This window comes from Phyllostomus discolor, chromosome 5 (genome assembly GCF_004126475.2).
Source record: "Phyllostomus discolor isolate MPI-MPIP mPhyDis1 chromosome 5, mPhyDis1.pri.v3, whole genome shotgun sequence".
NCBI lineage: Eukaryota > Metazoa > Chordata > Mammalia > Chiroptera > Phyllostomidae > Phyllostomus > Phyllostomus discolor.
The window spans coordinates 163,005,044-163,031,449 of record NC_040907.2 but is presented as its reverse complement, the minus strand read 5'-3'; the positions used below and the strand labels follow the sequence as shown (position 1 = coordinate 163,031,449).

At 45.7% G+C, this 26,406-nt stretch overlaps 1 protein-coding gene across 3 annotated transcripts; it reads right to left on the bottom strand.

The window, feature by feature from the left end:
- Positions 1-218: 218 nt before the first annotated feature.
- On the bottom strand, positions 219-24,587 carry PLEKHS1 (pleckstrin homology domain containing S1). 3 transcript variants are annotated; one of them, XM_036027327.1, is made up of 14 exons: positions 24,299-24,586; positions 21,958-22,043; positions 21,727-21,773; positions 15,903-15,988; positions 15,683-15,789; positions 14,719-14,853; positions 12,681-12,756; positions 11,665-11,784; positions 9,733-9,855; positions 6,640-6,746; positions 5,965-6,171; positions 5,133-5,234; positions 3,766-3,901; positions 219-1,443 (listed from the first exon to the last, which is right to left on the bottom strand). In XM_036027327.1, exons 3-14 carry the CDS (start codon positions 21,752-21,754, stop codon positions 1,270-1,272), a joined length of 1,401 nt encoding a protein of 466 aa, XP_035883220.1. In that variant the 5' UTR covers positions 21,755-21,773; positions 21,958-22,043; positions 24,299-24,586; the 3' UTR covers positions 219-1,269. The 3 variants fall into 3 exon arrangements, with proteins under 3 accessions (XP_035883220.1, XP_028369786.1, XP_035883221.1); XM_028513985.2 differs by having other exon boundaries at positions 11,665-11,781; positions 24,299-24,583; XM_036027328.1 differs by lacking the exon at positions 21,958-22,043 and having other exon boundaries at positions 24,299-24,587.
- Positions 24,588-26,406: the final 1,819 nt, after the last annotated feature.

Sequence of the window (26,406 nt, the reverse complement as noted above, 5' to 3'; positions counted from 1 at the left end):
AAAAAGAGAGTCTGAACTCCACTCTAGCTTTTAAAAAAAATAGGAAGGTATGTAAATGAAAAATGTCAATCCTTTCTGCACAATCTGGATCACAGAAAACGGTATGTGAATGTCTCTTCTATGTGCTGAAGGTCTTTTCACATCTCAGTGCAAATACAGCGTGAGGACCGGGACATCTGTTCCTCGGAGCTGGTTTTAGATTCTTGGTTCTGCCGCTGAACAGTCAGGGGAACTGGGAGCCACGAGGGAAGCACACAGTTAAACATCTGAGGCCTTGTTTCTTCCCACGCAAAATCACAACACGGCGGAATACACGGGGTGGGCAAAAGTAGGTTTCCAGCTGTGAGGAGGCAAAACAGTTTATTCCTGTATTATTATTAATTAATTATTGCCTTATTTTCCATACGAACAATTGGAAACCTACTTTTGCCCACCCTGTATTTTCTGAAGCCCCCTTTGTTCTGACACCCCCGGAGTGGGTTAATCCTTTAGCTCTCCGCCCTTGTTTTCCTGTGTATGAAAAAAGATCGGATTCTTTTGGCCTTCCAGGATCAATTAGTGAATGCATCAGTTAACTAAGACCTTCCAAATATAGAAGCGCTAAGTAGTTCTCTTATTACTTGGAGAGCAAGCGGATCTTTGCTGGATATAACCTAAAACTTCTTTAATTTCTATAATAGTTCCTGGTTCTTTAAATAAAAGCAAGATAATTATTGAATCCAAGGGGCCACTCCATCTCGGCATGCTGTTTGTTTATTTTGGTTTTTCGCCTCCTTCTCTTCTTTACTGTTTTTCTTGTGGGTGTGTTGCATTTTGTCTCGGCATTCTGGAGCCCGGACATGACAAGGAGCAGGAGGTGTTTGGGAAGGCCCACACCGTCTCCCGTCTCTCCCGGGAGTCTTGCCTTCCCGGAATGAGTATTTTCAACTGTTCGTTCCCTAACAAAGAAGGGATTGTGTGGACCACGACCTCACAGGACACACAGCACATTTTGATGAGGGAGTTACCCAGTCTGTGTCTGTGGTGTTTGGGACAGAGTCTGAGATAAGGCCTTATATGTTCATTGAGTTCCATGGTCCTTGTTCCACACGGCCCTCTCCATGTGTCTGATGCAACAGCTGGCACAGGCATCGTCATCCCCATTGTTAGGATGCAGACGCGGGAATTCAGAGAGGTGCGCTGGCTTGCCTGGTGTCACACAGCAGGAGGTGGCAGAGCCCAGTGCAGAGCCCGAGTCCCTTCCTCACCCCTTCAGTGGGTCCCGGCATGTTACTCTTCAGTACTTTTCCGATGGCCCCTCTTTATGGCCGGAGTCCTCTTCAGCACCTTCTCCAGTTCAGACAGCTGAAAGGGTACGGCAACTTGGTATTTCAAGGGGCAGGTGCAGTCTATAGCGTGGAATTTCTCTGAATTTTGGATCCGGCCGATGGTGAGTTTTACTTTCTAAAATGCAAGAAAGAAAAAAGTGAAATGACTAGATAGTATCCTTAGGCTTGTTTGTGCTCAGTCCGTCCTCACTCACACACTTGGAAGCTGGCACTGGAGGGAATCCTGTGATGAACTACATACAGTCTCGGGGCGGAGGAAGCCAGGAGGACTGGCGCAGTCGGGTGGGAGACGGAGTCTCATTCTCTCGCATCCGCTGTCTGAAACCTTCCGAAAAGATTCCAATGGCACGGGGCCCAATAGGCCCATTTGTACCAAGAATAAAAAAGCCTCTGGATACTAAAGAATTGAACCATCGGACGGAACCAGCCCCTGACAAAATGGGGAGGAAACTGGAGTTTGATGTGTCTCCCGCAAAATCTGGCATCTCCTCCCCTCCTTTTACATTCTCACACTTTCTCCTCTCACGGCCTCTACCCACCCCCACCTCAAACTCCCACTTTTTAGTCCACTCGAGGAAGGAGGGTGGGTTGGCCTGGCCCAGGTACCTAAAACGACAGGGGCCACTGGCTGGCCTGCCTTTGAATCCACATCTCCCCTCTTCCCACACTCTTTTTCCTTCCAGAGACCAGAACTTTGAATTTTAAAAAAGGACTGAATATCCCTTTTAACATGAAGAAATAAGTCAAGGAGGGTAGGGCAAGAAAGGAGGGAGACTCTTTTGATCATCCAAGATAACCAGGTTGGTGAATGATACCCCAGATTTCTCAAAGGCCTAGTTGTTTGCCAGAGAAAGGGACAGGCAGCTTGGGCACGGGAGAAATGCTGTCAGCCCCTCCCAGGCAGGGGACTTCACGATCTAGACGCCCAGGCAAAACCCCGTTTCTTGGACCTGCTCCCAGGCCTAAATCCTTCTCTTGGCTTGCCGAGCCAATGCCTGGATCTTCAGGTCAGAGCACTGTTTGGTAACTTTTCAGAAGGTTCAGAAGATTATACTGAACTCTTGGCCCCAGCACGGGTCTTTGGCAGAGGAAACACAGTGACCAGATGGTCGGACAGGGCCCCTGAAAGCGACCTGTTTTCTTTCCACTGCACACATGCCTGCCCTGGTCTTCGAGACCCAAGCTGAACATCTTCTGAGACACCTTTCTGGCCTCCCTCAAGTGGATTTCCTCCATGCTTCCTCTACGCTGCCGTGGCCCTCTGCTCATGTCTCAAGGCACAGGCTGTGTCGTCACTAGCGCATAAGATGCCTGGGTTGTCCACTGACCTGTGAGCTCCTGCAGCTCAGGCTGAGGCCTTTTCTGTGGCTCTGGGACCTGGCACAGTAGCCGGCATACAGGTGGATGTTCAATAAACGGCCAGTGAATGAATGCATGCATGCATGAATGAATGAGTCCTTGCTAGTTAATGAGTCCCAACAACTAGTTATGTATCTAAGATAACTCACAGATCCTTCCTAGTTTCCTATTTAGATAATAGGGGTAATATAATTTGTCTAACCACATCACACAAGGTTATTGTGGAAGAGATAAGACATGTAATCAATCATAAACTCTTAGAGCCGGAAGAACTTTGAGAGGTCATCCTGTACAGAGCTTGGCAGAGATTTTAAGCCAACAGATCGTTTCTTCAAAGATCGCCAACAGGAAAGCCCAACACATAAAAAAAAGATAAATGATGAACAGAGATTGCTCTGGTTGAAACTCCATACGGGCCCCTCCCTGCCCTCTGCTCCAGTCATTTTCAGGGGCCAAGAAGCACCCTTTGAAAACCAGCGCTCTCAGTAGAGAGGAGACACTGATGCCCAGAGAAGGAGTGATTTTCCCGAGGCCAGGTGGCTCATGGGAAATAAGGGTGGACCAGGGAAGGGATGAACAGTCTGGAGGCTGTCCTAGCAGGCAGAACTGTGTCTGGGCACGCCATATGGACCAGTTGCTGCTGTAAGGACGTCAGATACATTATCTCATTTAACTCACCAATGACTAATGTTATCACGATCCCTGGTTTTACATTTGGGAACATGGAGGCAAGAAATTGGTGAAAGGACGCGAGATGCAAGCCCTGAGCCAGTTTGATTCTGACACAAGCTCCTGATGCCATATCGTGCTGCTTCCAGGCCCCTGAAGCCCAGAATTACTCTCTCTCCAGAATTACTTTATGTACAGGTATTTTGAGAGGGCCCTAAAATAACCTTCTGTTACTTACACGTATTGTAGGAAGTGTTATTTACACTTCTGATTCTCCTATTTTCACTTGGTAGCTGAGGACTGAAGAGTCTCATTTGCGTTCAGAGTACAGTTGAGACTCCGTCTAAGACTCGATCTTGCCCCACCTGGGGTGGATTTGCCCCGGGCAGGGCCCATCGGTGGGACTTACCTCCTTCTGGACCGACCGTCTGAGAAACAAGTAGGCTTCCTCCAAGCCGTGCGGCTTCAGGTCATTTACCGCCAAAAGGTGATCTCCGTGGAAAAATAAGCATCCCAGGCGCTGGGGGCCTTCCCAGTGAGCCACACTGCAAGGGGGACACAGCGCCCGACACAGGTGTGAGGCCGTGCTCGCTGGCCGCCCAGGACATGGAGGGGGACACGGATGGGGCCCTGCACTGTAGTCTATCCCATTGTCACTCCCACTAGTCCCTTTAGCTGTGTGGCACCACATCCGAAGCAGCTGAACACCATTTTCTGTCTGGAACATTCTTTCCTCTTTCAGCACTGTGGGAGCCTGACCTGTCTTCCAGAGCTTCTACAAAGCCCTCTTAGGTTCCATGCCCCGTACTTTACATAATGGCTCCTCCCCCACCCCGGGCTTCTGTGGCGCTCTGTGAGCGCCTCCTTTATTGTGTATTCACATAAAATACATTCGATATTCACTTGTTGATGCGGCTGTCTTTCTCACCAGAAGTATGGCACCACCTTTTAAAAAACCATGTATAAGCCTGTAACTCCAGGTAAACAAAAGGGGCTCAAGAAGTAGTTGCTGAAAGCGAGCAGCCCACCGTGGTTATGCAAGGATTGTCTGATGCACAAATAAGCAAGTGAATGAATGAGAAAGCCCAGGTGCAAAGAAGTCCAGCTTTAGTCAGGTGTCTGTTGAGCCTTAGATCGTGCAAAGTGTGGGAAGCTGCAAGGCCACAGGTCCCGCCCCTTGCAGGACTTAGAAGGCAATGGGGGTGGAATGTCCACTTTACATGAAAGGGCTTTCTTCCCCTGTGGAAATGTGGTCTTCCATCAAAATGAATGACAAAGTCTTTCAGAGAATTCGAATCAAATAAACAGTGACTATTTCAAGAAAATTCTCTGTCACAGAGCCTGTCGTGTCTGTCCCCGGTGAGCAGGTGTTTAGCTGGTGTCTGGAAGTCCAGACGCTGATATGTCCTGTCTTTTTACACTTTAGCTTCTCACCGGCTCCGCTAACTTCATTCATTCACAAATACACACGGCCCACTGAGTAGGTTCATTTCCTGGAACCCTACGTGTTCCAGCCTGCTTTTCCTCACCTTGGAAACAATCAGAAATTTGCCCCTGGATGTTTGGGTCCTCCTCTACCCACCCACCTCCCTGCAGACTCTCCCAGAGCAGCCGCACCTTCATCTCTGCCTCAGTCAAAGACCCGCTACCAACAGCAAAACGACAGTCCAGTATCTCCGGTGGGTTTTGCCAGCTACAGTGTTCCCAGGTATGACTGTCGTCTTCATATTTTCCAACCCAATTGATGATCAGTACCCACCAAGCCTCTGGCCTTACCATATCCGCCCTGCGGCTTCCGTGAAAGCCAAATAATTGGTGATGTCGGAAAGACAAAGGAACACGTTCAGCTTCTCCACATGGCTCTCGTCAGGGATGTTACTATGAGATAAAACATTTGTGAAGGTCAAATCAGGCAACTGTCTCTGGCTCTCAGCTGTGCTTCCTGGGAAAACTTTCTGGCCTCCTCTGAGATGGCATTTTCCAGTTAAAGAGCATCTGAAACATTCAGGAAAGACTGCGAGTTTAAGTCACTGAAAAGTGCCCACTGAAGCCCCCGTTCCCACTTGGGATGGGGTCGTGGGTGGAAGACAAACGAGAAGGGAGAAAAAACGGACTGAACTGATTCTATGGCTATCTGTATCAGGTCGGTTTGCACATTTGTCAGCTGGAAATGATTCCTAGAAGAAGACACTGAAAAGAGTTAAAATCCAGAGCAATCTCACCAAAGACCCTTGCCATCACTTCCCATCCAAATGTTTTCCTTCCCCTAGGCTAGAAGCAAGCCTCTTGTGAGTTGCATGCCCATAATTTTAACGGTAAACCTGGGTGACATGCTCCCCAGACCAGTGTGATCTAAGGCCTGAAAGACTAGCCAAGAGAGAATTTTTTAAAAATACTTGAAAATGCCCCCCACAGCCCAAGGGACCGAGCTGCTCCCAGCTCGGCTGCTCGCTGTGGTTGGCCACCGTGTCGGTGCGAAGGGGATGCTGGTCAGGTTCTTGGCTGACTCTGAGATTTTTAGGAACTTCATTAAAATGTGAATTCTGAGTACATAAGGAAGGCTGCCTTGCCCCAAGGGCCCACGAAGTCTGAGAAAGTAGAACTTTACTTGATTAATATCGTCAGCTGCACGACAGTCAGGGAGGCCGGCGCCTTCTTGTCGTTGGTGGTCTGGGCTTCTGTGTCGGCAGGTGGGAGGCGAGAGTCGCTTCCCGAGTCTCGTTCTTGTAGGTGATGCTCCCCATTCTGGGTCTCTGGAGCCGTCTGGGATCCCTCTTTGCTATCAGCAGACTCCTCGGTTGTGTCTTTCAACAAACTAAAGTACGAGAAGTGAACACGACCCTTTTTTAGCATGTCTATTTACGACTTTCACATTTAAGCACCTAACAGCCATGCGAATGCTAACAAGATGTTGAAGTGTGTCCAACCACCCAGATCACAGTCACAGTTAGAGTCTAATCCAGCAAATTTTCCATCTAAAAGTGGATACGGAGTCAAAGGAACCCTTTACGTTGGGAGGGGTGGGAGACAGAAGCGGGAGCGTGAGAGACATAAACTCGAAATAGAAAATAACTTCCCAGGAGACAGAAAAATGTCCCGAGGATGTCATTAATGGTTTTCTCTGGGGAGAGAAACCAATTCTCACTTCTTCTTGTTCTGAGGTTACCGAACAATGTGTAGAATTTGGTTTTTGATCATGCTTTGGTATTAATATTTCAACAGTAACTTTCTGTACCACCATATTAGCTGAAATAAATTTTTAAAATACGGCAGTTCTACTCACCAGGATTTCATTGACATGTAAAGATGCTCAATCTTCTTGGAGTCCTGGTCTGGACTGCCAGGTGCCAGGGAGTCATCAGATTCGTGGGAAGCAATGATATTATCCAACTACGGACAAGAGGAGCAAACATAAGGACTCGAGTCCCCCCATAAGGCAGGTATCCTTCTCCCCCTCACATGCTGGCTCTGGGCCCTGAACTGGGACACGCATCCACCATTGGATGCACCTTGGTGCTCATTCCGAGGGACGGAGCCAGCCACGCTTTGGGCACACTCAGCATCTCTTTTCTTCCCCTGGGCCCCCCATGCTCCTGGTGCAAAGTGTTTGATTAGACTAAGTTGCTGCTTACTTTTCAGTTTCATTAGCAAGCACTTAATAACATGCATTCTTTTTCCCAACCAGTGCTACTGTGAAATCACGTCACCAGATCATGCAGAGCGGGCCTGAGGCTGCTATGCTCCCAGGTGACCCGAGTGGCTTCGGTAGGCTGTAAAGGGTCTTAGAAAAGGCTGCCCCGGTGAGGGTCTCGGCAAGCCCCTCGGAACCAAGACAGCCATTTGGGGCAATGGTGGCTCCAACCCCAAGGCCTTCCTGTTGCCTAGGTAACAAATTAAGTACCAACCGACCACAAATTGAAGAGTTCAGTCCAGTCAAGCCAGCCTCCCCACCGCACCCCTACACACGGTGCTCTCCTGGTGCCACCGTCATGCTGCTTCCTTCCCCAGGAATGCCCCTCTGCTCTCTGTCCAATGAAGAAGTTGTGTGCAGGCCTGGCCGAGGGCCCACAGTGCCCCCTGACCATGACCACTGCCAGTCTCTCCCTTCTCTGAACTTCTACTGCACAGTTTTGTACTTCGTTTTTTTAAATGGTCTTTTAGCTTCCACTTCTGGGTGCATATCTGAAGAAACCCAAAACACTCATTTGAAAGAACAAAGCAGCCCTGGCTGGCGTAGCTCAGTGGATTGAGCGCGGGCTGGGAACCAAAGTGTCCCAGGTTCGATTCCCAGCCAGGGTACATTCCTGGGTTGCAGGCCAGAACCCCCAGCAACCACACATTGATGTCTCTCTCTCTCTCTCTCTCTCTCTCTCTCTCTCTCTCCCTCTCCCTCCCTCCCTCCTTTCCCTCTCTAAAAATAAATAAATAAAATCTAAAAAAAAAAAAAAAAAAAAAGAAAGAACAAAGCACCGCTATGTTCATTGCAGCATTACTTACAATAGCCAAGACAGGGAAGCAACCCAAGTGCCCATCAATAGAGGAGTGGATGAAAATGTTGTATACATTGTGTACATATATAGAATGGAATACTACTTGGCCATAAAAAAGAATTAAATCGTACTATTTTGCAACAGCATGAATGGACCTAGAGGGTACTATGCTCAGTGAAATGAGTCAGACAGAGAAGGACACATACCATATGATTTAACTCATACGTGGAATCTAAAGAGAAATAACAAACAAAATAGAAAAGACTCATCGGTCCAGAGATGGTTGCCAGAGGGCAGGGGTGTTGCGGGGTTGGATGAAAAAGGTGAAGGGATTAAGAAGCACAGATTGGTAGTTTGACAGATCAGGCACAGGGATGTGGGTTGCGGGGTGGGAAATCTGGTCAGTAATGCTGTGGCGGCTCTGCACGGTGCTAGGGGGGTGCTCGAGATATGGGGGGGAACACTTTGTAAAGTATGTGATTGCCTGACCACTGTGCTGTACACCTGAAACTAGTACAAGCTAGCATTGAATTTAAACTGTAATTGGAAAAAAGGTCTTTTAGCTTAGTTTTACCTGCCTTGTTGCATTTTGCATCCCATTAAATACCTCGACAATGCCAGGCATATTGCTGCCGCACAGCATGACTGACTAGTTGGTTGGACTGTCATACAAGGTTGGTTGCCATCGTGTGCCCCAGGGAATGCTAGCACGGAAATATTTTGGTGAAAGATGAGTCCTGTGCTCAACTGAGCTTGGGAAATGCTGGGTGTTGCAGCCCACCTGGGTATTTATAAGGTATCACTGCAGAGTGAAGGCTCTGAGAATTCTACAGTTAAGAAGCCCGTTTAACTTACTTTAAGTTGGTGTTTCTGGATCTTATTTGATCCCAGAATGCTTCTTTTATGTGAACCCTTGTCACCGTCTTGCAGAAAACTCCCAGGTTGGAAAATGCTGAATGCCCCCCTTCTCTCTAATTTTGTCTTCCTACTTTCTGTCTCCATTCCCTTCCGTCATCCATCTCAAATATAACTCCTGGGTTAACGCTACTGGAAGATAATTCGGGTTCTGCCACTTCCCATCTCAGAAGCCATCGCTGCCTCTGTCCTGACTACAGAATAAAGTCACCTGGGCTTTCAAGACCCGTCACGGTCTGGCTCTTTTTGGCTGTCATATTCCCCACTGTGCCATTCACTCGCTCTAGGATACAGCCCCACTGAACTACTCAGCATATACCTATCAAACGGCGTTTTTGTCTCTGAAGCCTTCCCTGACTCCTGTGCAGAGAGAAAATCTCTGCTCTTCTGCTGGTTCCAGAGCCCTCTGACCAGGCCTGTTGGGTAGCGTTGTCACGTGATAACTGGTAGGGCGGTGAGCTGCAGGGGCAGCGTGATGTAAGTTCCATGCCTAGTACAGTCCCGTGACTGGCACACAGAAGGCACTAAGTAGGGGTTTCCAATCGATCGATAGGCTAGTTGATACACATGTCACAATTTGTCACCCAAGGACCTGTGCCCATATTATTGTTTCTTTCCAGAATGCAGAAAGACTCCCCAAGTCAAGCACCCACATCCAAATTTTGCCTATCAAGTAAAGTCATAGGTCACCTCCCTGGAGCCTCCTTTGGTCTTCTATCTGGAGGTCAGCCCCCCCCGCCTCCCACCCCTCATGCACTCAGGGCATTTTGTAAACACCTTTCTTCAGTGTGGAGCCCCTTCTGTTGTGTATCATGCCTGGCTCAGATTCGGGTGTCAACACTGAGCACATCACCCGTGTCAGAGTCACTGGCTCGGTGCCCCACTGGACAGGGCTCATGCCTTAGGAGCAGGGCAGGGGCTCAGCTAATATTTGTAGAAGGAATGAATGATTAATAAGTGGAAGGGCTTACCTCTAAAAGAATACTTCGAGGGCTGACATAATGACTCTCTTCCGTGTCTTGCGTGGTCTCTGGCGAGAAGTCATGTGGTAGATGAGGTCGTCCGAGTCCTGGAGAACTTCTTTCCGTGATGTGCTGAATAAAGAGATAAAGGCAGAGTTAATGTTTTTCTTTGTCTTTGCAAGAGACTGAATTAAACCCCGTGCTTTCTGGGAAAGCCATCGTAGGTTAATTGGATTGATAGGATCAGAGAGTCCCCCTAGGTTACATCCACAATCCCACCCTTGAAGTTGTGCCTGGAGTCTGGGTCACCCCTGATAATGTGAAAATACAAGCTCATCTTTCAGGCTTTTCTCTACCAGCAGGACCTGTAACTCAGAGCACGTGGTCCTCTCAGGGGGTGGTATTGTAAGTCACTAAGCTCTGCCACAGCCCCCCACCTCCATCTTTTTTTTCCCTAGTTTTCACCCAGTGCCACATAAGAAGGTAATTATTAGCCCAGAGTTAAAGCATTGCAACTTTCCTCTGCCTGCTCAATATTTCTCTTTTGTGCTCTGCTCACAGCCTTCTATTGTTTTCACAGCAAGGCAATTCGGTAGCGTTGACCATGTGACGGTAGAATTATAGGCTTCAGGGTGACTTAGGTTCAACCAATTACTGCCTCGCCTCCCCGATGGATACAAGATACTCTACCAATGCGGCTGCTTTGCATGGCAGGAAAATAGTACAATTTACTTCTTCCAAGAACAATGGCTTAGAACAGAGGGGCTTGAAAAGACCCCAAATGTTTTCTAGGGAGTTCTTGAAAGACAGTGATTTAAAAAACAGATGCATTTAAGTTATGTCCTTCTGTCTATTTATCCAGCTCCATGCCCGTGGAGCCAGATCACGCTGAGTTGGGGATGAAAAAGGGATCTAATTTAATTTCAACAACAATAAAACCAACAACAACATTAAATCCCAACAAGGCAGATGGTATCCTTAGCTGGAACTGATGGAAGATGTCACTGGATTGGACTATATAGAGTATACACAGTGAGACAACCGGAGACGTTACCTTTGGAGGGAAGGAGTATCGTGAGTGAGGAGCAAGAGGCATTTACCGAAAAGGGTTGGTCTTCCCCACCCTGTTTCCTGTCACCTTCCCTACAAACACGAAGTGAGGTTTTGGCCTGGTGAGCTGGATAAGCCACCAAATGCTTTTAAAATGCTAGTTGGAGAGCTTCCAACGAGATAAAAACAGGAGGCTGTGCCATACTGAGACGTGCCTGGTACTCAAGGAGAAGGGAAAGTCCGAGGTTACATCTCCAAGGTACAAAACGGTATTTACGGCAGAAGACAAATAACACTGACCCCATTTATTAATAATATCCAAACTTGGGAAGATTGCGAATCCTAGAGAGCCGAAACTACAATTCCAAACCACTCTCAAGGGGCAGATGTATCATCTTTCTTCAAATGAACTTCGTTAGAAGTGAAGATGAAATCATACACACTCACACACATACAAGGAGAAGCCAGACTGATCTGGGTGAGTGAAGGACATTAATAATTCTGATTCTGCCTGAGGAGTATAAATGATAGGGTAGGAAATCAAGTGGTATTTTGGCAATTTTTTTTTACAGAGGTAATCCATGGCCATGTGCGGAAGGAAGGTCAAGGTTACCAGCCAGGCCTTTGTTTAGTTTGGGGAGGGGGGATCCTCCCAACATGCCCAGGTGTATATGGAGGAGCATCCAAACTGAATGAATCCATTTGGAGACAGACAGGGCAAGCAGTAAGGCTCATCTGTGGTCTGGCCAGCAGATGGACCCTAGGACCCACAGTGGGGCTAGGATCATTCTTGTGGTGGTTGCGGTTTGGGAAAGGTACCCAGTTCATCGGAGAGATGTTCCAACCATCGGAAGACTTCCACCCTGAGAGAGATGGGGTGAGTGTGCTCACCGTGTCTGGAAGAGTGTTTCTTGGTGAGGTGGAGGTGACAGTCCCCAATGTGCTGGAAGAACCAAGGAGAGGGCTGGGGTCTGGATAGGGCCTGGTGTTGCTCAATGAGCATTTGTCCTGCTTGTGAGAAAAAAAAACCAAACAAACTGGAATCAGGACACCATCGGTCTCTTATCCGGAGTGAAGCAACAGTCTCCTTCCTGAGCTCCCTGCCTCTGGTCTTTCACCATCAACATTCATGCTGCTGGCCAGTGCTCTCTCTCTCACTGAAGCAGGAGGTGATCCTGTCTTTCTCCTGTTTCCAAATCTCTGAGGACTCTCATCATGGCCGTGAGAGATGCCCTGAACTTCCCTCAACCTATTTTTTGAAACTTACCCTTTTGCACCCACCCTTTTGTTCTAATAATTCAAGTCAGCTTGTAAGAAATACCTTGCTTGCCTTTCCTCCTTGGCCCCTGCTTTTCTTGGAAGCATAGAACAGCCTATGTCAAAACAATATCTAGAGACCACAGTTTCATTTACGGTCTGCCTTCCAAAAGGACTCACGTGAATTAGCAAAAGTTCTTAGGAAGCAAACAAAAAAAAACTTTGAAGTCACTAGCCCTTACCTTAAAGAGACATTATATTGAAAATGCAAGATAAATGAAAAGCACTTTTATAGAAACTACCCGAGACTTAGTCATTTCAAAGGTAGCTGTTATGTACCTTAAATAACAATGACGGAAAATGCTGTTGTCTCAGCTACTATTAAAAAACTGCCACAGTTAATTTTCACTCCTCTTACCTCCATAATGAAAATCTGAAGTGTCTACATTTTAGTTCTCTGGCAAAGCACAAAGGTGTTTTTTCCCCCTGTTGTTAATCATAAAAATAACAAGGACGTACATTTTCGCACTTATTTATTCCTTGTATTAATGCCAGTTGCTAAGGAGAGAAAAAAAAAGCTACCATTGTTCCCTTATGAAAGGAGGGCTGTGTTCAGGTGCCCTGTTATGTTATGCGTGATGGAGAGTCACCTCTGTATTCGGGTGCGCTGCTTTAATATCCCGGCAAAACGATGACATGAAGGAGACCCAGTCTTTAATCTTCTCCCTGTTGATGGGAATACATTTTCAGCTGGCATGTAGCGACAATAGCGCCTTCGCTCCTTTTGAACTGGAGAAGGATTCTTTTATTAAGGTTGGAACAGGCAGTCCGAGCAGGCACCCAGGAAATAAGGATTTTTTTCTCTCCGTAGTTGGAATGACCCCTCTGGCTCCTTACCACCTCCACACTCACACGCTGGAATTAACCCTCATGCCACCTCCGTGAGCGGAGCTCAGAGAAGTGGGGAGAAGCGTAGGAAACAACAGGAGTAATCCCCGAGTTCCGAGCTTGCGCTTTGACACCGATTTCTTTTGTGCTCCTAAGCGAGCCCTGCACCTGTCGGCGCCATTTTCGGGTAGCTATCCAGGTGTGCCTCCCTCAAGCGGATGTGTGTGTTTAGGAAGAAGGTGCTTGAAAAGGTTTCTATAAATCACATTTTTCTTTTCTGTTGACTCTCGTGACAGTGTAGAAAAAGGCTTTTTGCCTCTGGGTGGATCTGAAGCAGATCAAAGCTCCTCACCTTTTGGCTTTAGCATTTGCTGCCCCTTCAGCACAGCTTCCTTGCCCACCCTTAGCCCCTCTGTCAAGCAGATAATCATCTAGGAAGAATCCACAAGGCACCTTCTTAAAACCGAGGCCCCGCTCAGGGATGACCTCCCCCTCCCCCTCATACATGTAGCATGTACAGATGTTGGTGCATTGCTTCCTTCACTGCAGGGAACCTATCCGTGTGGAATGGTGGATGTAGCCCAGCCTGGTTGGAAAGCCCACAGGTGCGTGTCCGCACACAGGAAGCCAAACCCACGGATCGGCTCTCCCGTGGGAAACCAGGCCCGCATTGTACCTGGGCTGCTTTGAGGCTTGCTCTTGCTAAAACTCCCTCACCCTGAGTTGAAGCATCAAATGCTTCCAGCACATCTTTAAAGTAACTTCCTAAAGTCTGTGCTACTTCTCCCAAGGACCGAGTGTAACCAGACCAATCACTCCTATCGTTCCCTTGCATCTGCAACATTTTTTCCTTGTTAATCTGCAAGAAGTCATCAGTAACATCCTTTCCTTTGTTATCTGTACAAAGTAATCACCTAGAGCACACCTGAGCGTAATGAATGAGAACCTTCTTTGATGTATGCTGTTAGGGAGCCAATAAAAGCTTGTCCAGGCAAGGGTCGAGGGGCTCTCCCCTTGAGGGAGTGGCCAAGGGGCTCTCTCTCTCAGACAGTGGCCGAGCCGTCCCTTTTTCTCCGCAGGACTTCAGTAGTCTGTGTGAATTTCTTTCGTCTCATCCACAACTCGGTGGACCCTGCTGGCCGGAGTCCGCATCACTTTACAGGGTATGCATCTGGGTTGACACTGACTGTTGCGGGTTGAATGGCATCCCCCCCAGATTCGTATCATGAAGTCCCAATCCCCAGAAGCTCAGAATGTGACCTACTTGGAAACTGGGTCAGGTCGTTGCCCATGTAATTAGTTAAGATGAGGTCCTACTAGTGTAGGGCAGAATCCTAATCCAACATGACTAGTGTCCTTCTAGAAGGAGACATTGAGCACTGAGACACAGGCACGGAGGGAGAAAGCCGTGGGAAGGCTCCAGTTACACTACTGTCACAAGCCAAGGACCTACTGGAAGTCAGGAGAGAGAGAGGCCTGGGACAGGTCTTCCCAGGGGCCTTCAGAGGGGGCATGGCCCTGCGACACCTGGATTTCGGGCTCTGCCTCCAGAGTGGAGAGGATATCCTTTCCCGTTGTTCTGAGCCACCCACTGTGGGGTGCCCTCCGATGGCAGCCCTAGGGAACGCACCCTGTGACTTTTCAAGGTGTTTTGACACAGAATGAAGACTGCCCGGATGGTGTTTAAGGTTGTAAGCAGGGGTTTCTGTTGTAAGGATGTTTACTGATTATGGGTTTAAAATGGTTTTGGTCAGTTGGTTGGTTTGCAGTCAAGAGACTGTGTGTCGGCTCACCACTGACCTGTCATAGTTGATGAGGAAGTATTCCCTGCTGGCCGTTCTGATGGACATGACCTCGTCGGGCTGGCACTTAAACATCTTCTGTGCAGCTTGCATTTTCTCGTGGCTACTTATGCCGGCTTCTACATGAGAATTTCTGTTGGACACAGACATAAAGTGTGACACAGGTGCAAAGACAAAGTGAGGAAGAAAACTGACTAATGTTTTATGTTATGATTCAAATTGAATAGAACTTTTGGTTGGCTTGTTCCATGTTTTGAAAATTATCTAATCATTTCAGAAAGTAAGTTTAGATCTGGTTCATCAAATACTTTGTTCAGCATGAAACTTAATTCAAAAGCTCCTATTTCAGTTGGTTTCTTGAGTCCACAAATTATCAGGTTTTCTAATTTTTTTTTTACTTAATCCCTTAAAGATAAAAAAGCTAATCTAAATATTTTTTATAGACTTTAATTTTTTTTTTAAGATTTTATGTATTTTATTTTTAGAGAGGGAAGGGAGGGAGATAGAGAGAGAGAGAGAGAGAGAGAGAAACATCAATGTGTGGTTGCTGGGGGTCATGGCCTGCAACCCAGGAATGTACCCTGGCTGGGAATCGAACCTGGGACACTTTGGTTCCCAGCCCGCGCTCAATCCACTGGGCTATGCCAGCCAGGGCCAAATCTAAATATTTTTGAAGTCTATCCTGGCTTTATGAAATGACCATTTCATCTGCTCTCTCTCTCATCTATGAATTAAGTATAAAGTCTTGTGTAACTAAATGCTTATTAATAATTTACTACTAGAATACACAATATGGAAAAATTATTTAGCTATCTTTTACTCAAAGTTTCCCCATTTTAGCTTCGTTCAGCAGCAAATATTATAAGTATGAAGCCCTTGCTTCTTTCAACAATAATTTAAATTTCAATTTGCCTGCAACATATTAGTGTTTGTTATAAACTTTTTCTCAATTGGATACTTACTGATCAATCTTAATGAAACCTCGGCGCTGGTGGTCTTTGTAGTAAGAAAGGTTAAAGCCGTTTTCCCTATCCCTTGACAGAATAAAAAACCGCTTTTTCCAAGAGGCCTGAAAAATGAAAACATTTTGCATTTCAATTAAATCTCAGAGGAAGAGAAAGGATTTAAAAAACCCGCTCAGGCGGCAGCTGGGAGACCTGCTAAGGTCACATGACTACTCACCGCTGAGCAGAAAAGCTGAGGCGGTGGGGACTTAATAAAGTAGTCCTGTTTGCACACTTCATTCTCATAATATGGAAAGTGTTTGCCTAATAAAAGAAAGTAAACAGAGACTCGGTTTGTTCCCTGTACATTTCCAAGAAGAACTGCTTCCGTTGGAAAACGCTGTTTACTTCTGGAAAGTCTTCAAATGGTTCAGTTGTGGAAAACAAGCCAACCAACCAACAAACAAACAAAACCTCTGTAACAGGCCCAGAAAACAAAGGACCCAAAGACAAAGTGTGTGATTCTTTTTCACCCGCAGTGGTACCTTCATTCAGCCGACATTCAGAAGCACCTTAATTCAGCTTCCACGTGTTGGGTTCCCTGTTTCTTTTTCTTTCTTTTTAAAAGATTTTATTTATTTATTTTCAGAGAGAGGGGAAAGTAGGGAGGAAGAGAGGGAGAGAAACATCAGTGTGTGGTTGCCTCTCGCATGCCCCCCACTGGGGACCTGGCGGGCAACCCAGGCATGTGCACCAACTGGGGATCGAACCAGTGACCCTTTGGTTTGCAGGCCTGCACTCAATCTACTGAGCCACACCAGCCAGTGTGGGTTCCCTGTTTCTGAAGCATTTTGCTGGCTCTCTAGATGTGAGCAGAAGTTGGTCTCCCTGTTGAAGCACCAGCCACAGGAACAAGATTATCAAAACAAAAACAAAAACAAAATCTCCTGTCATGGAAAAGGAGGTAGCAAAAGTGGTGACAGGGGTTTCCAAAATATTAAATGCTTCTTTGTAAGTGTGGAAATGATATGCAGTCTTGACTTTTTTCTGTTTTCCAATGTGTCTGCAAGACATATAAACTACTTTCATTATTTCAAAAACACAGCTAAGGTTAAAATTTAAAAAAAAATTTCAAAAAAGTTTGGCTTTGTTTTCACCTCCAGACAATAGTTCTAGTTTGTTCTTGGGGTGGGAAAGGCAGCCTTCACTGACGAATTAGAGCTTCCCACCCAGTGAAGGCGGAATCGGAGATCCCTGGGCCCCCGCCATCCCCTTCCCTCCCTTCCTTTTGCAACCTTTGCCTCCACAGCGCGCTCTCCATTGGATGCAGCACGCCCATCCAGACTTTCCTTCCACGGTTCAAAACAGTTTGTGATTCATCGATGTTGATGCCTTTTAGCACTTCTGCCGTTTTTTTGTTTCACCTCTTCCACATTGGCAAAACGTTTCTCTTTGAGGACTTTTTAATATGGGTAAACAAAAACCAAAAAAGTCCCTCGGGGCAAGATTGGGTGAATACTGAGGGTAAGGTGGGGGACCGGTCATGCCACTTTTGGTCAAAAACTGCTGAACATGGGGTGCAGGTAGGTGCACTTGTAAATCACCCATCATGAAATGGGAGAACTTGCTGAAGGAGTCTTCAAAAAAAATTCACTGAAGCTGAATGCAGCCTCTTACAGCAACACCAGAGGGTACACTGTTACAGATGGGTCCCTAGAACATTCCCCTAGCAGAGGAAGCCTGTACTACAGGGGCCTGCCCTCCAGAAGACAATTTTGGTTTTTGGGGTCCCCCGACATAAACCAGTCTTCAATCTGCCTATAATAGGGGGTGCTTGCTGGTGGTATTAAATTTAGAGGATTCAGTAAATGTCAATATTTTGTAAAAGTTTGGTCTTAGAAGTCTCTAATGACATTCTGAAGAATTAGTAGAATCTTAAAGTTGACCAGCTGATTCGAAAATTTATATGAATAGCCAAAATAACTCTGAAAAAAGACAGTACACTAAAAGTGCCTGATTTCAAGAACTATTATAAAACTATAGCAATCAAAACATGGCATAAAGATAACAAATATATCAACAGAACGAAATAGATACTCAAGGAATAAGCCCATGCATACATAGGTAACTGATTTTTTGACAAAGATGCAAAGGCCATGCTTCTTGGATCCGCATAGATTCAATGCAATCCCCATCCAAATCTCAATGATCGGTTTTGCCAAAATGGATAAGCGTAACCTCAAATTCATATAGAATTGCAAGGGGCTCTAAAAAGTCAAACAATCTAGAAAAGGAAGAACAAAATTACAATAGTTATACTTCCCAAATTCCAAACTAACCACAAAACTACAGTGATCAAAGAATATTGTGCTAGTACCTAGACTGAGAGCATAGAATTGCGAGACCAGAAATACACCCATACATCGGTGGCTGGTTTTCCATCTGGACACCAAGACTAGTGCCTTCAACAAATGGTGCTGGAATGGTTGGGCATCCACATGCGAAGGAATGAAGCTGGAGCCCTATGTCACTCTATACACAAAAAATAACTTAAAATGAGTCAATGACTTTCCTATAAGAGCTAAACCCATAAAGCTTGCAGTGGAAAATATAGGGATACATTTTTATGGCCTTGGACTTAACAGTGAGTTCTTAGATGTGACATCAAACATGAGCATTAAAGAAACAATATGTAAGTTGAACTTCACCAAAATTAAGAACCTTTGTGCACCAAAGGACATTATCAAGAAAGTAAAAAGGCAACCTACAGAATGAAAGAAACTATTTGCAAGTCACGTATCTAAGAAGAATAAGATTCCAGTATCCAGAATATATAAAGGACGCTTACCACGCAATAACAAAAAGACAAACAACCCAATGCAAAAATGGGCAAGGGGCTTGAATGGACATTTTTCCAATGAAGATATATAACAGTCCAATAAACATATGAAAAGTTACATAACCACAATGTTAGTCACTAGGGAAATGCGATCCAAACCGCTGTGAGAAAATACCTCATGCCCACTAGGATGGCTAAACTTCAAAAAGTGGAAAATAGTAAGTGTTGGTGAGAATGTAAAGAAAGTGAAACCCTCATACACTGCTGGTAGAAGGTGAAAAAAATTTTGGTGGATCTTCAACGTTAAACATAAAATTACCATAGGATCACTCAACTCCAATCCTAGGTGTATACCAGAAGAACTGAAGACAGATATTTTAACAAGCACATGTATGGACATGTTCATAGTAGCACTATGCACAATGGCCAAAAGGTAGAGACCTCCCAGATGTTCATCAGCAGATAAATGGAGAAACAAATTGTGATCTATCCATATAATGGAATATTATTCAGCCACTGAAAAGGAATAAAGTAGCTGTACATGCTATACAACATGGATGAACTTTAAAAATACGCTTAGTGAAAGAAGCCAGCCTCATAGTGCATGGTTTCACTTACACGAAATGTCTGCAATAGGTACACCCACGGAGACAGAGACAGAACAGAGCCTGTTGGTTGGCAGCGGCCGGGGGCAGGGAGAGCGGAAGTGGGAGGAACTGCGTATAGGCACGGCCTGTACTTTGGAGTGATGGTGATGCTTGGGGCTGGTGAGTCATGAATTCACAGCAATTCAACTCTGTGAGTGTGCTGAAGGCCACTAGCCTGTTCACTTTAAAATGCTTAATTTTATTCTCCTTATTTTTTTTTCCTGAAAACACTTAAAGAGCTATTATACTTCTAACTCAAGGGCTGTAAGACCATACAAAATTTTGTCAGGAATGTTCAGGGTAGCTTTGTTTGGAAGATCCAAAACTGGAAGCTACCCAGGTGTTCATCAACAGGTGAATGGATTAGTAAATTGTGATATATTCATGGAGTACTATGCAGAAATAAAAAGGAATGAACTCTTTGTACATGCAACAATGTAGATATATCTCAAAAAATTATGCTGAGGGAAAGAGGGTAGGCAGAAGTGTGCATAATGTATGATTCTACTTACATAAAAATATGTACAATGCAAAGTAATTTGTGTCAGACAGAAAGCAGATCAGTGGTTGTGTGAGGAAGTGTGGGTGCAAGGAAGGGTGAGAGGGAGGGGAAAAGGAAACTTGTGGGCTGATGGGTAAGTTCGTTATCTTGATTCTGGTAATGGTTTTATGGGCGTATGTGTATGTCAAAATTTATCAATGGTAGACTTTAAGCATGTCAGTCCATTGTATGCCAATTATACCTCAACAACAGTTTTAAAAGATTAAGGAGACAAATTTGAAAAAGAATTTAAGCATCCTCTTATATACCCAGCCCTTCTACTCCTAGGTAAAGGAATATACTCTCAGGTAAAAACAAAAAGTTAGCAAAAGTTTACCAGCTTTCCTGGTGTCAACAGGCAAAGACTGGAAGCGACAAGTGACTGAATCAACAACTTGTGGCATATCCATGCAATACTATTCAGTAAAATACTCTTCTGCACAAAAAGGGACAAACTGATGACACACGCACCAACAGGGATGAATCTCAAAAGAATTATGCTGAGTGAAAGAAGCCAGGAAAAAAGAGTGGTGTGTACTGTGTGATTTATGTTTATAAAACCGTGGGAAATACAAATGAACTCAGAACCACAGAAACAGAGCAAGAGGGACTGGGTGCTGGAGGGGACGGTCACGGCCAAGCACAAGAAAACTTCCCGGAGCGATGGCTACGTTCACTCTCTTGATTGTGGTGCTGGTTTCCCAGGCACACACACATGCACAAACTTATCAAACTGTACACTTTAGATGTGTGCAGCTTATTGTATGTCAGTGACACCCCAATTTAAAAAAAATGACCAGTTTAAAATACTGAATCTTCAGGTGTACAGCACAGAGGTTAGATAATCATATATTTTACAGCGCGTTCCCCTAATATTTTCAGGACCCACCTGGCACTATACATATGTATTATAATATTATTTCATTGAATTGATTAAGGTGACATTGAGTATAAACTGTAGTTGAAAGATAAACAATTAAAATGCGGATCTGGTCACACCACTCTTGTGTCACACAGAATGCTGCAGGGGTCACTGGCCACACCAGGTCCAAGTCTGGCCCAATACCGTGCAACATTTCTGTAGCTTCACCCTCTATTCTCTCTTCGCCTACCCGATAGCTACGTTCTCCTTTTAACACATACCGCCTCACCCCGCCCCTTGCTTTTGCTCATGCCATCCTTGTCCGCTGAGATGCACTCTTTTCCAATCTCTTTTAAAACGCTACACATCCTTTAGCGTCCAGCTAAATGCCCTCCCCCTCAAGCCTGCCTGGATTCCTACTGCTACTTGTATGCGTTTTCTTCCTCAGACGCCCACAGCACTGAGTGCACATATCGTGGTTCTCGGCATAGCCTGGCTCTGTGTGCTTAACTTCCCAACACAGCGACTTGCACATGTGTTCTTAACTTCCAACAAATTGTAGACTCAGACCAGAGCAAGGACTCGATAGTTCATCTGTATGTCCTCGGCAGTATGCAGCTCACTGACTTACTAGTGACAGGTGCCGTGAATAAATGTGCAAAAATATTTTTTGAGTTGAATTAGAGAATTTGATTTCTGAATGATTTCATCCTAAACTCAAGCCTTCTAATCACACACCTGCAATCAACTATGTGAATCTGTGCATGAGAGTAAATACATCTTGAGCTACTCTCATAAGAAGCCCGGATGACAATTTAGGCAGCTTCTCCAAGTGAGAAGTTTCATATAAAATTAAGGAAATCTTCCCCGGTCTTCTCTGGGCTCTGCTTGTTGTTAGTACCCTCTTCAAGCAACAATATATGTAACGTGAAGGAAATGAAACAAACTGGCCCATGAAAATCAGAACATGCCAAGTTTCTAGGTTGGCGAGCCCTTACAAAACAGCTAACTGAATCCAAGAGCCTCTGCCGCATTCTCTGAACTAAGGTTGTCCCAGAATGCCACCTGTTATCCCCACTAACACCATCTTCCATATCCCGATGAGGTTGATGGGAATTGTTCACCATTTTCAATAAAAAGATTTTTTCTTCCGAGAGCGTGCCCCTTGGGTACCTGGACTCTTCTGAGGTTTGGGTTCCATTGTGGCTGCGTGCTTTCCCCTGACAAAAAGAAGCATTAAGAGTAGTTAGTCCCCAAACAGTGCGCTTCACTGGCGAGCCACTTGATCATCAAGAATGAGGATGGTGCCTGGGAATGTGGATGAGATGGGTTCCCTGCCTCCTCCCCCAATCCCCAGGGCTGACGGTAGCCATGGCAACAAGGACCTGTCCAAGCCGTGCTCACCCAGTGGCAGTTGTGTGGAGATGTCGCTAGGATGACCGAAGGCTCTGTCTTCCCTGGACTTTGCTCCCGCCCTGATAGAAGAACCCCTGGCAGGGAGCAACACCACGAAGGGCAGGTAAGAACAGGATGCACTGGGAAAAGTATACCTGAGAAACATCTCTGGTCAAGTGGAAGCTCAAGATAAGCCCTTCCCCATGCCAGGAACTCACTTTCCCCAGAGGGAGCCTAAGGGCGAAGACCCGGGTGTACTTAAACTGCCTCGGCCACCTGAGTGGCCCGTTCCCAAGGCCGCCTGACTCTGGGGACTGAGGCTGACACGGTGAAACTGACCCTGAGAGGAGCCGGCTTTCCGGGACAGGCTGCCAGCGCTCCCATGACCATTGCTGGCCCAGAGAGATGGGGAATCCCGCCGGATAAAGGGCCCGGGGCAGGTGAGGCCTTTAGAACAGGAATGTGTCAGTGGCCATTTGTTTCTTTTCTTTCTTTGCTTTCTTTCTTTTTTTTTTAATCTTGAATGAATAAGACTCTCGCAATAGAAGGAAGCAGTGCACAGGGCAGCGCCCGGGGACAGCCCCAGGGAGTGGCGCAGGGACTTTTGCCATTCACAGGCGTGTTATCATTCCTCCCTCCTGAATTCTCTTGTTCTTCTGCTTCAACTCACTCTTCCTCCTAGGCGTACATGACTCAGAGCAATTCCTTAATCAGACACATTTATATGTTTATGTACCTTTATCTAACTGTTTTTTAAAACATTGATAACAGTCTTCAGGTCAAGAGCATGAGCTCTCAAAGCCTACTTTTGGAGGTTTGTCAGTAGCAACCAGTGGGAGCTGTTTGCAGACCAGTGGGTTTTTCTGGACTCGGAGCCCACCTGGCATGGCCAGAGAACGGTTTTTCTCTGTTGAGTGAGGTATCCTTATATACTAATGATAATGACTGTGCAAACAAATAACAAGTGAAATAATAAATAAGACCTTTCTGGGGCACCTTGAGGTGCACATTGAGGAACCAGTGCCCTGGGCCCTGGCCCAGCCAAGGGGCATACTCTGCTTTGTTCAATGAGCTGGAATGCCTGAGAAAGGCACCAGGCCACCGAGGCCAACCACCCCCCCAACCCCCTGCCCAGCCCCGTTCCCTGGGAGAGCAATTCTGCACAAGGAGAGGAATATAACATACCCCAATTTTGTCCGCTCCCCCTCCCCGCAAAAAACACGGACATTAAAAAAAATTACCCCTGTGATTTTGCATCCTTCCCAGTTTTAGGGGTTTCCCCGCCTGAAGCAGAATCGGGGACCTGTGGTTTTCAGCCCATCACCTTCCCCTCCATCCCGTGTACACAGTGGCATGTGGCCACCTCTCCCAGGGAGCACGGAGCTTAGTGAGTGCTGGAGTTCCAAGATCAGATGAGAACACTGTGCAAGAGTGATTAGGTGAGAGTGAGATATTTTCAAGCAGTGTTTACTGCAAGCCCTTGGTTAACAAAGCCAAAATTCTCTTTGTCTCGATAAAACAATCATTTGTATAGCCTTTGCAACTTATAAATGTGTTTGCATACGCTATCACTTTGGTGTCTCCGAGCTGTGCTCTGAGAGAGCTTGTTTTACAAATGAACCTGCATTTGCTGGGTTCCCTGGCAGAGTGCCATAATGCACCACACCGACGCTCACTCACAGACAATACATATTTCATAGTATCCATATAAATTCTACATTATATATGAAATCTAGTATATATATACACACATATATAAAATCCATTATATACATTTATATGCAATGCATTATATCAACATTTATGTGATATAAGCAAACTCATATATATGAAATCTCATTTTATATATATCACATAACAATACTATAAGGCTTACGCTATTTTCACAATGATACAATACCCATTCTATAGATAAGGGCACTTCCCTGAGAGATTAAGCAATTTGCCTTTGATCCCATAACTAAAAAGAAGCGGAGTCAGAATTCTACCTTGAGAGTTGTGTCTAAACCCCTTTCTCTCAGTCCCAGCTGAGAAAGAACTAAATCACTTCATAGTTGTGCTTGCACTTCTCGTCATTGCCTCCAAACAAAAAGCCTTTCAGAGTCAGCTCTCTGATCTCATTCAGGCGAGTCTACCCACTGTCGCGGTTGGGTTGCCGAACGTGGTCATTGTCTTGTCATTTGGGATTTGATGAATGTGATATCATGAGGTCCCATTTCCCCCCAGCCCCCCCACAATACAGCCCACAAAGGCAACCAAGAAAGAGTCCATACTAGCAATTTTGCCCAATTAAGCTTCCAGATCGCCACTGCCCTGAGAACCCAAACTAATCGGGCCAAATAGTACTTACTGGAAGCCAGGAGGTCACTGGTTCAGTGCTCAGCCAAGTGCCCTCTCCTTGGGTTTCTGGAGTTCGCACCTGCTCCCTCGGCGCTGAGTGCCAGGGGGAGGATCGAAGGACAAGCTCTGTTTGAAATTTGAACCAACAGGAAGTTCCCCGACTTCAGTCTTAGGACAGATTTTACCCTTGCCCCACGCTGAAAAGGAAGCTGGTAGCCCAGGGACTTCTCCTTGTGGCTTGGACAGAAGTGCCCTGGGCATTCCAGCTGTCTAGCAATAAGCAACAACAACAACAACAACAAAAGAAAACATGAAAAAAAATTCTGCCAGACTTTGGACCGCAGTTACAATGATTTACTACCAACAGCACCAGCCCAGCCTTGACCTCCTGCGGTGACGACCATGAAAACATCCCCTGGCTTCCCACCCAGTGTATCCTCCCCCTGTCTGCCTGGTGATGACAGAAAAGATGCCTTTGTGCTAAATAAGGAAACAAAAGCCTGGCTTCTCCAGCACATTTGTGCTCTCCAAGGAACTACGGGAAGATGGGCTTATTCATCCATAATGAAGTTGGCATCGACAGGGGGGCACGAGGTAGGTTCCCCGGCACACCCACCCAACAGTCCTTAAACAAAGCAGGCTAATGGGAACGGCCACTCTTAGACCTGCTGCGTGGTGTCTGGCCACCCTGGAGCCTTCGGTATACTTTCATTTATATTACATTTTTTCAGAGAGAGAAAGTGGCTAATAAATTTTATCTTCTTTGATCACCTTTGGAAGTGAACATACAACATTTTAATCTTTTTCTTTCCGGGTGTAACTGGCTTTGAACCAGCTCTGCCAGCTACTCCCTGAGTGGCCTTGGCTGGTTTGAGGTTCCTCGTCTTCAAAACGGGGTGGATAGTGTTGGCCTCACAGGATCTTTTTAAGTGTCAAGTAAGATTTTATATATATTTTAAAAGCACGTGGTGCTGTGCTCGATCTACTGTACGCACTGAACAAAGATCATTCTCTGTTTTTCTCTTTTGTGCCCTATGCAGGGTACAGAGTGCAGGCCCCTTTATTTAGAAAACATAGCTGAACTTCAGACACTCAGATACGATTAGTTTATCATTTACTTCCTGCGCAGGACAGGTGGTGTAGGAGGAAGAATTTCTTGGAATGCATTTCCTTGTATGTGTCTTTCGGTCAGCTTTGGACTGCTCTGGAAATAGCCTTTAGTATTTTCACATTTGGCCCTTAACTAGACATTCCCAGTTATTGCTCTGAGCAGTTCATAAAAGTCTTGCGCTGGCCTCCACCTACCTGGGAACTAGAATGCTACCGACAGCCTATCATCATAATCCAGAGACCTAGCCAAAAAGCGGGCGAGAGAAAATTACTTTAATAGTGTGTCTCTTTGGAAAAGATATCTATAAATCAGTAAGACAAACAGAAGGACTTTTCATCCATCCATCCATCCATTCATCCATTCCTGTGTCCATTTACCTACATACTCGCTCACTCAGCCCACCTGTTCTAGGCTTTTTGGTCATATTTTCTTTTCTTTTCTTTTTTTATTTTTAAAAGATTTTATTTCTTTATTTTTTAGAGAGGGAAGGGAGGGAGAAAGAGAGAGAGAGAGAAACATCAATGTGCGGTTGCTGGGAGCCATGGTCTACAACCCAGGCACGTGCCCTGACTGGGAATTGAACCTGCGACACTTTGGTTCGCAGCCCGCGCTCAATCCACTGAGCTACGCCAGCCAGGGTCATATTTTCTTAATAGTATTACAAAGCTCTTTGAAGAAAAAACTTAGTATATTCTATAGGTGCTTAGGAAAGCTATTTGTGTTGTAGATGCCACCTATAATATAAAATCTTGAAAGCAACCAAAAATTGGCACAGATCCTAGACACTAGACTTGTGAAAAGGACACATACCTATGAAATGCAAGCATTGTTACTATGACTGGCTTGAGTGACCGACCTGTAAACACTATATCAGTGTAATACCTATTGCAAAAAAGCAATCAGTTGTTCATTTGAAATATCAAAGGAGCACCCTGGCTGGAGTGGCTTAGTTGGTTGGGCATCAACTGCAAAGCGAAAGGTCATGGTTCAATTCCCAGTCAAGGCGC